The 15725-nt window shown below is 29.8% G+C and overlaps 1 protein-coding gene across 2 annotated transcripts; it reads left to right on the forward strand.

Annotated features, from left to right (window-relative positions):
• The first annotated feature begins 4759 nt into the window (after positions 1-4759).
• Positions 4760-14068, forward strand: LOC145738683 (uncharacterized). Of its 2 annotated transcripts, XM_081993644.1 has the most exons (5): positions 4761-4865; positions 4935-4980; positions 7298-7581; positions 12308-12833; positions 13868-14068. In XM_081993644.1, the coding sequence occupies exons 2-5, from the start codon at positions 4944-4946 to the stop codon at positions 13885-13887; spliced, it is 867 nt and encodes a 288-aa protein (XP_081849770.1). In that variant the 5' UTR covers positions 4761-4865; positions 4935-4943; the 3' UTR covers positions 13888-14068. The 2 variants fall into 2 exon arrangements, with proteins under 2 accessions (XP_081849769.1, XP_081849770.1); XM_081993643.1 differs by lacking the exon at positions 13868-14068 and having other exon boundaries at positions 4760-4865; positions 12308-12954.
• Positions 14069-15725: the final 1657 nt, after the last annotated feature.

A 15725-nucleotide genomic window follows, 5' to 3' on the forward strand; every position in this document is an offset into this window, starting at 1 on the left:
CATTTGTCCATAAAAATTTGTCTGGCTTTCTCGTCTGACCTAATTCATTATTGCGTATCGATCTGCTTAAAGTTCATATTCTGTCGTTTTAACGATTATTTAGATCGAAATAAAGGTACTAATAAAAAAATAGATAAAATTATTGAACAATACGCCACAACTCTGTTTACGTTTGTGACCCTATAGTTAAGTTGACCGCATCGACAAGCAACATTTTTATAAGCAAAAACCACTTAATGAAACTAAATCAGTTTACGCACTTTATTCAATACCAGTTTTGGTTTAACACATTTTTTAATTCATAGTAGTCAGCTAACCTACAAACCTCTACCTTCTTACGGGTTTTACGTTTCATTTAAAGTGGGTAGTTTCAAGTCAAGTTTAACCAACTTTCCATTATTTTATATAAGGTCAGATAGTACAAATCCTAACAGGTTTTTTTATTAAGTTTAACTAGATTGTTCAAATGAAATAGTAAAACCACAGAAGATGCAAAACCCTTACTGGTTGTCCTAGAATGACATTTCCTTGTTTGCAGACCTTACCGTACTACCCGCAATCGGTTCCTCATGTTTCTAAGATAAGTTTCATACATGCATAAATCTCTGAAGCTAAAATAGTCTCATCTTTCTGAAGAAAGTGTTAAGCGTTTTATGATTTCTTGTTGACAATGGATTCATCTCTAGTACCAGGAAATACAAAGGAGGTTGCAATAGTATACACTACTCACCATTTTCGAATCTATATGATATCGATATTCACTTCGAACAAGAAATTTTTTTATTTTGCTTTATTTGACAAAATTTGTGCATATTGTGTTTAAGTGCAATTATTTGGCTTTTAATTAACAGGTCGGTAACGGTAATGTCTAGTCCAAATTTCAAAACTAGTGTTATAGCGTATCCAATGCAAAATTATGCTATTTAACCCACTGTGTCCCTTTTAAGGAATTTTATAATTTTTCCGAGTAGGGTCCTGTAATTTAGAGCAAATTTAGTTATTTAGCTGTTAATTGCAGGTCCGGAATTCTTAATTTTTCAAAGTCCATAACTAGGTTTACAGTGTATGCAAAGCAAAATTACGCTATTTAACCAATTGTAATTTCTTTAAAAATTGTCCTACAATTTTTGCGAGTGCGGCCCTGTAATTTAAAGTTAGTTCAGTTCAGTTATAGTTAGTTAGCAGGTTTGAAACACATAAATTTGGAGTCCAAATTTCAAAACTAGGTTTATAATGTTTGCAATTAGAAATTGCTCAATTTAACCCAATGTAATTCCTTTAAAGGATTTTTTTATAATCTTGGTACGGTCCTGTATTCTACAGTAAAGTCAGTGGTTTGTAGGGTTGTTAGTTTGGAATTTTCAAATTGAAACAATCAGAAGTTTCACAAAATTTCTGAATCTTTCTGCAATCCCCTCTAAATTTCGGAAATATCTGAAATTTCAAAAATTTTTATGGTTTATGAAAGTTTCATGGAAATTTCCTTGAATATTTCAATTGTTTCAGTTAAGAAAGAATTATTATTGACAAATGACAAATGAAATCTCTGTCTTTTAATATGTCATGTCATAATACTCAACTTCAAACTTCTGATTACCATAAAATAAAAAACATTCTAACCTCAAACCTCATAAGTATTTGAATTTTATTAATTTGATTCTCAATCTCTAATTCACTTGTTACAGAAAAAAGAATTAAAATTGACATAAGTCTATTTAATGTTCATTTCTAAAGGCAATATTTAAGGGTATTCTCGCGGTTGACCAATTTGCCTTTGGTAATTACTATAGTTATCTGTCATGTGATATGACATGGGTTTTTGGACAATATCACGTGCCAAATGACAGTGGTATTTACCAACAATGAATTGGTCAACCGCGAGGATACCTCTTTTGTGACTTGTTTTAAAGGCTTTTATATAAATTATGAATAAAAAGTATGCAAATGCAATACCTTGACAAAAATGAAGTCTATTATGCGACACCTAGAAATTTCATGATTAGTATAAAATTATTGAAACTTTTATGAATATTTAATAGTTTCATTAATTTCAGGTGTTTCCTTGTTATTCAGATGGCATCCATCCATTTCATGAAATTTGATTACCACTTTAGTGAAATTTCAACTCAGTTGTATATTTCATGTAATTTAACAACCCTAGTGGTTTGTCTGTTAATAACAGGTCCGTAACCCGTAAATGTTTGGTTTAAAATTCAATACTATGTTTACAGTGCTTCTAAAACAAAATTACGCTATCTAGCATTGTAATTTAACAATTTTGCTATGAATAACAGATCCGTAACCCATAAGTTTGTAGGGCAAATTTTAAAACTAGGTCTAACAGTGTTTTAAAAGCTAAGTTACTCTACTTAGTTCACTTTTAAGTATTTTTTTTTATTATGGCTCTGTATTCTACAGCATATTCAGCAACTTGACTGTAAATAGTAACCCATGTTTGTTTTACAAATTTCAAAATTTAGTTTACAGTGTCTGTCAATTGATTTAAAATTCTAGAAAATTGACTTGTAAAGCAAATTTTGACATTCAAATCATGTATATTAAGTTACAATAACCTTGAAATTTACTTGATAACCATGAAAATTATTGTCAACAAATCAGAGAAATTCAATTGTAAACTAAAATTCGATTGCAAAATTCTGAAAAATTGGCTTGAAAACTTATTATGTTCAAAATCATAAAAATGTACTTGAAAATTAACAATTCATCTCAAAATCATGAAAACTGAGTTGAAAAATAAAAATTAACATCAAAATAATAAAAATTTACTTGAAAATTATGACATTTTACTTGTGAACCAAATTTTGACCTTAAAATCAAATGAAATGTTTAAAAAACTTTTAAGTTTTTAAAAACTTAAAATTGACTGGAAAACCTCAATTGAGTACAAAGTCATGTAAAAGCCTTAAAAACTTAAAATTGTTTTTAAAATCATAAACACTGACTTAGTAACTGAACAATCACTTGAACATTTTGAAAGTTGACTCGAAAACTTTCAATTGATTTCATATTCATGAAAATTGGCTTGAGAAGCAAATATCCACGTTAAAATCACATATAATGAGTTGCAGACTTAAAATTGATATGAGAATCACAAAAATTTATTTAGCAATTGTCAACAAATGAAAGAAATTGTGTTGGAAACTAAAACTTGGTTTCAAAATTATGAAAATTGATTTGAAAATTGACAACTCATCTCAAAATCGTGAAACTTTATTAGAATACTAAAAATTGACTTCATAATCATAAAAATGTAAGTACTTCAAAATTATGAAATTTTACTTGAAAATTAAACTTTTACCTCAAATTTATGTATATTGCTAGTTAAATTGCCATTAAAATTAATTGGAAATTTTGAAAATTTACTTGATAATCATGAAAATTGACTTGAACTGACCTGACTGAAATTGAACTAAAATTTGATTTCAAAAATCTGAAAAATGACCAAATCTAATAAATACTATGTTATTTATTGTTGCTTTTTTTAAGAACTACTTAAATTAAAGGGTGATATGACTTAATTTGAATTTTATGTTGTGTTTTTGCGAACATAATTTGAAAATAACAGTTATTTTATTATTTAGAGTGAAAAGTACGGTTATTTTAATCAAAAAGGTCAATTATTTTAACTTTATTTGCCAACAAAATGATATACAAATCACAAAGCAACGTCAACGTACAAATGGTGTCTGTAACACCTTTACAAATAATCTTAAGATCTAAACTATGGTTAAATACATGTATAACGTTACAAAACATGCTCAAAATCAAATTTGTTTTAATACTAAATGGTTTAGTTACAATCTTTTGTGGAATAACATGATTAACAATGTATATGTGAATGTGTGACATTTTTTGTTACAAATTAATTAAATTAATTAAAATTAGAGTATGTTTAATCTAGAAACGTTCCATATTTATGCAATAAGTACCAGAACAACACATGTAAATTATCCTAAACACAGAGGATAGAGAGATTTTTGAAATTAGATGTGATACTAGATTAAGAATAAACGTATTCATCGACACCCTGTATAATTTTACAGTTGGTAACTATGCAGGTTTTACCATAATTTCTATTTTGTAAAACGGTTCCATCAATCAATTTAATTTGAAAAAGCAATGGCGACGTGCTGCAGGAAGTACTGTTATAAGCCCAAAGAAAACAATACAAGAGGAATTGGATAAAACAGTTTACTGTCGAATACCGCATTCTTGGAGATATGCAACAAATAATTAGAGCGCATTTCACTATAGTTTTTTAAGAAATTGAATTTTTTGTGCAAAAGTTTCCATCGGCCGTTGTGCAGTCAGCTTTTTCCCAGTAGTGAACGAATATGTTTACGGTTTTTCAAGGATCATTTCACTATAATCAATTACCTTGTGGCGACTTTAAACATAATGTGAATTACTACATTAATGTGTCAATAATATAAAAAGTGGAGCGAAAAGAATCGTCGAATTATATAAAACGTTTAGGTAAAGGAATTGTAATTTTATATGATATAAGGTAAGTTAGCTCCAATACCAGTGTAAAGAGAAATTTTCAATTGAAACCGCATAACATTTTAAATGTTCTTACTAATAAAAAATTGTTTCAATCGATTCGACACTTGAATTATTGTTCCATTTCGTGCACTTCCTAAAAACCTGCAAATAAAATTATTAATCATTTGGTTGGTTTCTCTCTTTTTACCACTTCTAGTTATTTCATACTGGATATTAGACCTATCCCTACCAGCATTCCGATTGGTTTTAGCTATACTAGATATAAATTTCGAAATTGGCTAATACCGCTCAGTCCCAAATAATTTTATTAAGTGCCGGTTGGGATATATGTTTCTTTGGTAGGTTTATTTGCAGTGAGTTTGTGTTGTGCCGTTTCTCAGTTCTCAATTGGATATTTCTCTTTTCAGCTACGGAAGATGATTTGGCTTAACTTATTTATCCTCATATTCTGCCGTAAGTATTTTTACTACAACTAATTTTTACAGAAATATTTTCATGAAAACTTGTCTTATGGTCATGAAGATATTTCACACTTTTATGTACTACTCGCACATTTTTGATGGTATATAGCTCATTTAATTATTTGTTTTTTTATTTATCACTTATTTTAATACTATTTACGCACGTTTAATGTCAGGTTTTCTTTACCTGAAACATTGTCAATGATTTTGAGTGCAATTTGGAGGCAAAACTATGTTTTCTATAAATTGTGTTGTTTTAAAAAATATATTTAATGCAACATTAGTAAGGGAGGATAGACCTAAAATGAGCTTGTGCCAGTTAATGTGACGGGAATTTGGTTACTGTTTCTATTTTTTTTCTTTTTATTGATTTTTTTTCTTCTTTAGTGTTTTGGATATGAAAATTGGATATTTGACATCAAAGTGCTTAAGAATTTTTATTCACTAGAGCATACTAATTTAAATGTGATTAGGCTCCTTTTTCTTGAACACGTAATTTTTGTTGTATAGATTCGGCATATACAGAACGATCAACGTAATAATAATGATATCAAACTTCGCTTTTTCAAATAGACAATTCCGAACATATTTTATGAAACATATGTTAAAACGCAACGGTTTTCGAAATAATGACAACCTATTTTATATAATTTGATAATAACAATGATCTTTTAAATTACGATTTACAGTTTCATGGTGTTTACATTCTTTCTTGCCTCTTTATTATTCATTATTGTCATAAGGATAATAATGTACTATGAAAAAATGTAACATTGAAACATCAATATCTCGAAAACTGTTGCGTTTTGAGTGACATATGTTCAGAATTTTGCGAGGAATTCAAAAGCCTTATAATATACGGGGTCGTCTATTTAGATTAAGAGTCAAGTTTGACATCACTGCTATTACGTTGCCTGTATATGCCGATTCTACGAAAAAATATTTATTCATTTTGAAACGAATTTATTACAGAGTATTGCCACTCACTGTATTTTACTCCATATTAAAGCTAATAATTAAACCAGCAAAATTTAACTTGAATTCATCACTCAACATTTTTTTCCCACCCAACAATATACTTTTCTCTATTTTAACACAATTACATGTAATTGTATGTAATATTTTAATCAATTGTTCTAGTAAGAGTCTGAAGATACGACAAGCCACGAAACTAGCTGAATTGTTATTTTTATCAATCACAGATTAAATCAAAAATTATTTAATATAATTTGAAGTATGCAATTGTTAAAAACATTGATTAGTGCAATTTGAATTTTTAGTTATTAGATTTCTGATGAAAACTGTAACTTTTAAGAAAACTACAATTTAACATATTCACAAACTAGCAGATACTTTAACCTAACCTAATTCAACTTAAAAATACTTGTCAAATTGTCCAACTTAAATACAACTTTGGCTTAAAAAACTAATAATTACACTAAATTTTTATGATATTTTTCCTTGTTATATATAATTGAATACTGTTTAATAACTTGCAAATTCCAAACTTGTGAAATTTAAATTAATTTTCAGTTTTGTGTTCTGATGTTCGTATACCTACGGTATATTTAGTTGATAAAACTGATGCAGAAATTCAATTCAATTTCTTACACGAACAAACACAATTTGTATCAAAATTTTCTTTTATGGTACACACGAATTATTCGTACATTTTTCATAACTTTTAACAAAAACTCACTTTATTTTGCTAAATTTACTTTGTTCGCTTATATGAGGATTCTGGGGTAAAAAAAAGGGAAAAAAAAAGAAATCTCTCTTTGGCCTACTAACATTTGCTTTCATGATATTGTTAGAAAATTACATAGTATATAGTCCTGCTGACATTTTGCCAAACATTCAATACACATTTAAGTGTCATAAGTTAGCAGTTCAGTATTTGGAGGCTAACTTCATTATTTAATTATTAAAACTAATTCCAATAGATATCTGACGTGAATAAAGTGTATCTAGTTTTTTATATTATTGAACGTTGTTGCAATAACTTGATAATTAATTTTTAACCGAGCTGTTGACTCTTCATTTTCTGATTAACTGTTCTGGTTTATGAAAAAATGCGACAAATCCACTGCGGCTCTCTTGTCGCGGTAAGAAAGTCCGCATAACCACCCATTTAACACAGAACAAGGTTTTTAGTTTGTGGCAAAAATGAAACTTGAACTTTCTGAAACCATTCACCGTTTTTACAAAGAATCAGGTTTTCTTTATTGTGGTTTTCATGCTTTTATGCCTCTGTACTTTTCAATGATCAAGATCCAACAACTAAACTAATTTTTGTGTTACTTTTCCAGACATTACATTCATATCAAGTCAGGAATACGACGACGTCAACGTTCTGTCCAACTATGATATTGAATATCACTCAGATGTGAAGTCAGATGGGGGAGCAGATATCCAACTTCATTCTGCACCAACAGGAGGCAAACGTAAACCGGGTCTCAGTGTTGGTAGCAGTTTAAGAAGCATTGCAGAAGGATCTTCCAACACGGCAAAGGATGCAGTGAACAATCAAGACGCAGCTGGTTATCAAGCAGCTTATGTGGCTAAGAACACACTTGCACAATCCGCAGCTGGAGTAAGATTACATACTAAACTATTGTAGAGGTTTTCAGACAGTTTTTTTGTGGTTATGGTTTGTTTTTTGACGTTTCTGCGTATAAGTTTACCAGTTCATTGGTTTCAAATGAAGCATTACACTCAAAACTATATAAAAAGTAAAAATATTCCAATCACTTTCTAATTGATGTAAGCGATTACCTCAGATAAAATTACCATGAAGAAATTACATTTCCAAAGAATTACATAATACTCACCAAACGGTGTCAACTTTTTTCCAATGATCCAAATCGATTAAGTCATTCAACAGATCACTTGCCTAAACTCTAACCCAATTCCCACGGATTACCTGATATTAGAAACCATACTCTGTACATTAATTTAAGCATAGTCAACTAAAAAGCATGCGATTTTTTCCGGAAAAAATAAAAGTTACTGCTTACCTGAACTGATTTAAATTATCGTGCCTAAATTGTGAAAATCTGTGCAAGATATTACACGGTTTGCTGAGCCTGGTTAGACTTAACTAGAGCCGAAAGTTCGGAAATAGTCATGGAATGTTTGTTTTTTAATAACAATTTTAATGGTTAAATTATCGTTAATCAGGTAGTTTGCATTCCATTGTGCAATTGCTAATTGCACTGTTGTGAAGCTTGATGTCACAACTATCGGTCAACTTTAAGTATTTAAGACTCTTTCATAAAACCCTGAAGTTTTCTGCTCTTTAACTTAACATTTCAATGTTATTTGTTATTGTTTTATGGATTTGTCGATATTTGTGATACGAAGCTTTTTATTGCCAAGACGTCTTCATAAAGGTACAAAAATTTGCATTTTTTAAAAACTTGATGAAAATGAAAAATGATGAACAAAGTTTAAAGCAATGTAATTCAAATGACTACTTGAATGAAAAGTGATTTGGTGAAAAAATCGAAAAAAATAAATTCGATCCTAAATACAAAATGAATATAATCATCACCAATATTGTTACAAAAAGCTTTATCAAAATTCAAAGTTGTTAAATTTGATTTTCATTTAAATTTCTTTTAATTAATTCTTTAGCTTTTTTTGAGTTTGTTTAGTTAGCAATACAGTTTCAGTAGTAGATATCAATAACTCTTTATCAATTGATTGTTTATTAACGTATTATTTGATCATTTGCTACGGATTTATGCTGCATTCTATATTTCAGCCTCAAGTGCAGTCATTAATAATGGTACATACAAACAGAGATAACATTGACACACCCATTTCAGTTTCCTGTATAAGCATCTATCTATCCAACATACCAATCACCTAAATCATCTTTGTTAGACTTTGGAAAATAGATGTAAACTTAAAGTTCTACCTTAGTTATTGTGAGAAGTTATAGAAAATGTCACAAAGAGAGCCAAATCATTTAATTTGAAAGAAAATCAGCTTAGAAAAAAAAGGTTGGACTTTGAGTTGTCACCCTAAAACCAAAAAACTTCAGGCTCTTAAATGACTATTTATGAATCGAATTAGTTAATGGACTTCTTTCGTGGTAAAACACATTACTATTCACCAGTAAAACACATCATGCTAACATCTGTGAATATAGCTGAAAAAATCATAATATCCGTTATAAACAATCCAAAAAAACTCAATTTTGATATTTGATTTGGAAATTGCAAGATTCGAAACAAATCAATTTTGAAATTGTGTATCAATATAATCAAAGTTAATTAATCGTTATGTAACAAGGCAATAAGAAAACAAAGTATTGACAAATTAATTGTGGCTTGATCTAGAATTCAGATTTAGACTTTTAGTTTCGCATCATTCATTTCTATTAATGTTTGCCTTATTTTTTGTTTGACTATTTCAATGTTTTTAATTGTCTTGCATGCAGGTGATTTTCAGACAAAACTAAAAATTGAAAGAAAAAGAATTAGAGAAAGTTTGGTTATAATTTATTTTAATAACATAAAATATAATTAACAAAATCTGTTGTACACATTACTCTGCATAGGACACAACAGATTATAGTTATTTTTGGGATGACAGAAAGTCATCTGACAGGTAGTGCTTCTTTGCTTCTGATGTTTGTAAGAATTGTTGTTATTTTGCAATTATATGCAAATGGAGAGTGTTATTTACCAAGTTATCAAACTGATCAAATTAAGACAATATCTGAGTAGTAAAAATGATAATAAATGGTGTCAGATTGTCGTGTTGTTGATTGTGTCAACATTTGAATGTCAGAAAAAAACTTTCAGAATGAAAGATTTAAGAAAAGTAGCTGGACATCAACAATTTACTAATTAAACTAAACTTAATTATAGAAAGACTACCTGCATATATAAGTTATTTTCTAGTAATTAAACTGTTAACAGTAATAGTAAAAGCAGCAAAATTTTTTAATTTTTTCCAAAATATCTTTACCGACACTTCATATGGTAGGTGGAATAATTTTAGAACCTCTTTTCTTCTTATCATATAATGGGATTTGGTGATATCTCAAGACATGTTTGGCAGTTTTTCAATATCTTGCATACAAAAGATAGTACAGGGTGTTATTTTAAAAATCACGCTTACTTGTAGAATAGAATTGTTTTATTAACCATCTGCCAATGTCGCTGATTTTGCAGTTAATGCAATAAATCTTTAAAGGTCAATCGTTTAATCAAAATTTTCTTAATACAAGCTAGCATCTTAGAACCACTACGCTTTTGTTAAACTCTCCGTAACTTTATCAGATTTTTTGAAAAATTTATTTATTAATTTTTATTATTTGTTCATTAATTTCGGCTAAGGCATTTGCTGGATGCAGGGAATTACAAATGACAAAAAATTTCCTGTCCCGATTACTTTTGTGATCAGTTTATACAAGCACAAACTCTGAATTCAACAAATTGAGTCTGCATTTAGCCTGTTCCATTATTTATCTCAGTTTTTTTTATTTTTTTATGTACTTTTTTATATTCCTTTTGCTTTCAGACGTATTAAATTAATCAGTCAAAACTTTCACTTATTGATTTTCACCACAGAACAACAATATTCTACTGCTAGTAAATCTTTTCTCAAATCTCTCAGAATATCAGCAAATATATATAAAATATATAACAATAAAATCAGATATTAATTACAATTAAATTCTGGAAGATTTTAGTTCAAATTAGTTTTTACTTTTCTGCCACAACTAAAAAGGTGGCTGGATCATGTGATAAGTTTGTAAATTTATATTTTTATCATCCGGCACTTTACTCCTCTATGATTTTTCATCATCTGACAAATTTGAGTACTGAAGATGGCCTAAAAGGCTGAAACCGTAATCCACAAAGGATCAATAAATATTTGCACCTAGTGTACGCTTTATACTGAACTACCCTGTGAATAATGATACACACTAAATTTGAAATTATTTTATTCTCATATTTATCTAACTAAAATGTTCTTTATTCCTGTATTGCAAAAATCGTTCCTGAGAAAAAAAGAACTTTTTGAATGGTAGCTCTTATAAACTTAAAACGTTCAACCGTTAATTTACTATTTTACAAACCTTTGAACGAACATATAGAAAATAGAAAATTAGTGGCAAGTAGAGAGAACCATTACAAATCAATGGGGTAAGCAAAGATGGCGAAAAGTGACATGTGTCCACCAATACCAATATCACATAAGTTCATCAGCAAGACTAATTGATATCTTTTGACAAGCGGATGTGACATGTCAAAGAAGGTCACATCCGCTTCGGTGGACGACACATGTCACTTAGGACCTTTTTCTCTATCTTTGTCTAGTTCATTGATTTGTAATGGTTCTCTCTGCCTGGAAATTTTTTTACCTGTATATCAGGAGAACTATGGATATATCAGATAAACATGAAAAATCAGTTTTAAATTTTCTGCTCTAAACTAAAATAATTTTTGGAAAGGAGTTGTAAAGAGTATTTCAGTTGTCACTTTATATTTTTCACACAAAACGTATAAGAAAATACAGAATTTTTGGTTGACGAGTAACGAATGTTACATTTATTAAGTATTGCATTCATAACTATTCATTCGTTTATTTTAATTAATTTCTCAGTACTAGAAGTTAATTTTTCAGTAAATTTTGATTTATTCTAGGTACAATAGCAGTATTTAAAAATTATCAAAAAATAGAAGTTATGATTGCAACACTCAAAATACCAGTTTCGCGGTTTCTTCGCAAAATTAAAATTTTACGTATTTTAAAAAATACGTCCTACAATTTTTGTTTAAAAAAGTTTTATGATTAAATCAATCGTACAATATAATCCATTTGCTAGGATTCAATTGGTCAGTCTGTATATACTACCATATCATCATTACTTAAATAGTTGTCTGGGAATATAATTATTATTTTTTATATTAAACAGTATTTAAAAAAGTTAGTTTTTATTGGCTTATGAAATGGTACACGGTACCAGTAATTTTATAACAATTTTCTTAAAATAAACTGCTCTTCTGAGTTTGTTTCTGTTTCAACTAGGAAGGAAGTTTGTTATTGTTTTCTTGCATTATATAATGATAATTTGGGTTAGAAATTGGTTGAAAATTTAGCAAAAGCAAAAGTTTAGAGATGGGCGTAGGTTACTGGTATCGTGTAACTACAATGCCTGATAATTTTGAAAATAAATATTACTATGATTTTAAAAGCTGACTTATAAAAGCGATAAAAGTTGAGTGTGAGCATGTATGTCACTTAAGTCACAGGTAAACTTAAAAGCATTGTAAAGGGTTTTTGTTTCTACTAATTAGGCATCAGCTACAGCCCAAGCCGCGTTAGCAGGGAAATCAATTATCCTCTCAGGACTCGAACAACAGTTCCGGGACGCTCAAACGGGTTTGATGGGTGAACAGCAACAATTAATGCAGGCCCAAAGAGCTGCAGATTCGACAAATCGCGCAGCCCAAGAGGCGAGAGCTCACGTGAATGTATTGCAGCAGACTTTAAACGCTGCGCAAGCCGCGGCTGATCACGTGACCCAAGCTGCGTCAGAAGCCGCAGGAGAATTAGCTGCGCAGCAGGCGATGGTAGGCGCGGCAATGCAACGTTTAGACCAAATTGGGCAACAACTAAAGAAAGTTAGGATTGACTTCGCTGCAACTCAGGCGGCAGCACAGAAAGCTCAGGCGGCTGCTCAAGTTGCCGCAGCCAATGCAGCGGCGGCGGCAGCTAAAGCGGCGGCAGGACTGGCTAAAGCGGCGCAACTACCTCCACCTCCTCCACCACCACATCAACCCAAAGGCAAAGGTGGTGACGGCGGATCGGGCAAAAGCGGAGGTAAAGGAAAACTTACTGCTCCTTATGAGCGCGATTTCTATAACGAGTACGAAAGATAAGAGCTGTATTAAATTTATGTTTTTTTTTATACATTTTGTTTTAATAAATCACCAAAAAAATGTATAGTTATTTTTTCTAAATATTTTACATCCTTCTTGCATAAAAATGAATTAGAAACCGGCAATATCCAGGAATTTTATTAGGTATTCTGCTTTCTGCTTTTTGATTTTTCTTCCATTAAATTTTTTTATTTCTTTTAACAATGTCTTTCAAATTTTTATTCGAAAATACCGTCCTAGGATAATTCTAGTTTTATCCCTTAGGATGGCTGCGTAGTATACCTCTCCTGGGGAACATAATAAACTTCTTCATGCCATAAATCAGTTCAAATAGCAAAATTGGCAAATATTGGCACCAAAGACTGAGACACTAGCCTTTAGATAAGAGCCAAATTACAGAATACTTTATGAGAGGATATTTTTTTTCGTTACGTGCTATAGATGAAGGGAGCGTAAAGGTGGTAACGACTTTCTGGATTGTTGTAAATAAAAGGATACTTAACTCTTAAATTGTTACTTTATTACCACTTATGTGCACTATAATTTATTGTTAGGACAATTTAAATAATATATTTAGATTGAGTCAAAATATTATATTGTCTTAATCACCTCCTCTTCGTAAACCATTAAAATCCGTGACAAATCCTTAAAAAGATTTGAATCACAAATATTATACGGTTCTAATCATATGCGGTTTTTCAAATTTAAATTGTGTAAAATTCAGAAATAACTCATTGCATTTTCTTGTTAAAAATGTATTATTTAACACTTTGTAACTAATTTTCTATAGTACTCAAGCTACTTGTCTTTTGTATTAACTAAATTGTTATATTTATAAGAATTCCATAAGTAACTCACTAACATGTTAATGCAATGTACTTTAATTTTTGAAACACTTTCTCTAATTTGTTATTTTATAACTCAAAGGCTACTTCTAGAGTAGGTAACCTAATAGACACCTTAAAACTTTTCTAGGCCATTCCTACTACCGCTAGGAGAAATTGGAAAGTTTAATGTAACCTGAACCTATACAACTTTCCAAAACTGATGGAGGCCCAATGAGTTCATCGCGACCTACATGTTATTTTATTATTTTTTTAAAAAAACCTGTATAATTTGAATAATAAAATATCTGATGTCACTATGTGATTAATTAAAAGATAATTTTTATTCTTACATTTAAATGCCTCTAATTTTAAACGCAAGTACTCCGCCCTATTTTTGGGAAAACAGTTAATTCAAATCTTTCAGTTTGAACATCGAGAAACATTACCAAGATTTTGACGTGCCTGTTTTCCCTTTTCCTTTACAATACTCAACGTTCAAAGTTATAAAATATAATTGATTGTGGATATCTCAGAATGATGAACACTTCACAAATCCAAGAAGTAAAGTTTTATTCAAAATTATTTCAATTACAAGTGTTTTGCAATTTAATTTAAATTTTTTAAGAAAAATGTTTTGAGTACAAATTAACATTAGGAGAACTTCAGATTTTTCAAGATAAAGGAAATTCATAACATTTTTTAAATTTCCAAAAGACAAATCATACCAAAGATTGTGCGGAAAAATCAAACTCTATTTTAGTACTCTTTAACGTATTAGAACAAAAGAAGGTTGTTATTTGCTTCCACATTACCATTTAATTTGAACATACAACTTGCGATAATTACTATCACAGACAAAGTTAATGATAATAAAAAAAAAAACAAAATTCAACATATGTTTCGTTTGCTTATAGGCTTTTTTGTTAATCTTGCCCATCAAATTATTAAGTAAAAAACGTTTCTAGTTGTAGCTCTTATTACTCCACATAAGGTTCAAATTCATAAAATTAATTTTTGAAACACATTGGTAGATGAAAATATACCAGATCTTCTATTTATTTATTTTTGGGAAAAGGCTGAAAGTCAAACTATATTTTCTCATGTATACCGTTTGTCAAACGAACTTTCACAAAAATTAAATCAACATTACAATTGACCCAAATTAAAAAATATACAACATTTCAAGGTTTGTAATGTTATTTTAAGGGTATTAAACTATAAAACGTCATTTTTGAAGTAAGACTTATACCGCATGCGCATGAAACTTGACGGACACCGTAATGCTGTTGCGTAAACATGTAAGGAAGGAAAGGAAGAGAACAGAGTGTGATAAAAAGATCGCTGGTAGAAGATCACCTTGAGAAATATGGAAAAGATAGAGTAACAAAATTACAAGAGATAAAAGAAACCTGAAAGAAAGCTACATTTGTGAGAGTGAGAAACCGTAAAACAGACTTGAATAAGAAAGAGAAAAATACTTCTGAAAATGAGAAAATGCAAAAGAGAACACTGCGCGAAATACAAAAAGAAAAACTTTCGATAAGAAGATAATCATCCGACTGGTAAAAATAATGATGTGAGAGAGAGCAAGAGGAGAAAAAAATCTGCTAAAAATAACGTTAAAACAATGAGAGAAACACAAAAAAAACGTAATAGAAGGTAGCCAGATTTACACAAAACCAGAATCTTGAAAAAGATTTTTAACAATACAATAGTCTGAGGAAATCGTATGGCAAATAAAGATGTACTTTGGTAAATTAGAATGAAAGAGAGAAAAAGTCCAATAAAACAAATGATAGAATAGAAGAAATAAGAAAAAAAGATAAAAGTTTGACAGATGATGGATACAACGTTATTTGATTGGAGACAACTAATTTTTGACAAATTGCGGGTCGGAAAACTCAATAATAAAGGCTATTTTTATATCTTCACTTTAGGGATATTAATCAACCCTATGAATTTTAAAGATATCTAAAATCTGACATTGGGGTTGTTGTATCTAACCC

Source organism: Ips typographus, linkage group LG16 (assembly GCF_016097725.1).
Source record: "Ips typographus isolate SLU linkage group LG16, UJ_Ityp_2.0, whole genome shotgun sequence".
In the NCBI taxonomy this organism is placed as follows: Eukaryota; Metazoa; Arthropoda; class Insecta; order Coleoptera; family Curculionidae; genus Ips; species Ips typographus.

Bases quoted from the DNA above. Each gene is read 5' to 3' on its own strand.
- LOC145738683 (XM_081993643.1), top strand. From the start codon at position 4,944: ATGATTTGGCTTAACTTATTTATCCTCATATTCTGCC. The intron at 4,981-7,297 runs GTAAGTATTTTT...TTACTTTTCCAG, and splicing joins ATTTATCCTCATATTCTGCC to ACATTACATTCATATCAAGT. The intron at 7,582-12,307 runs GTAAGATTACAT...TCTACTAATTAG, and splicing joins TTGCACAATCCGCAGCTGGA to GCATCAGCTACAGCCCAAGC.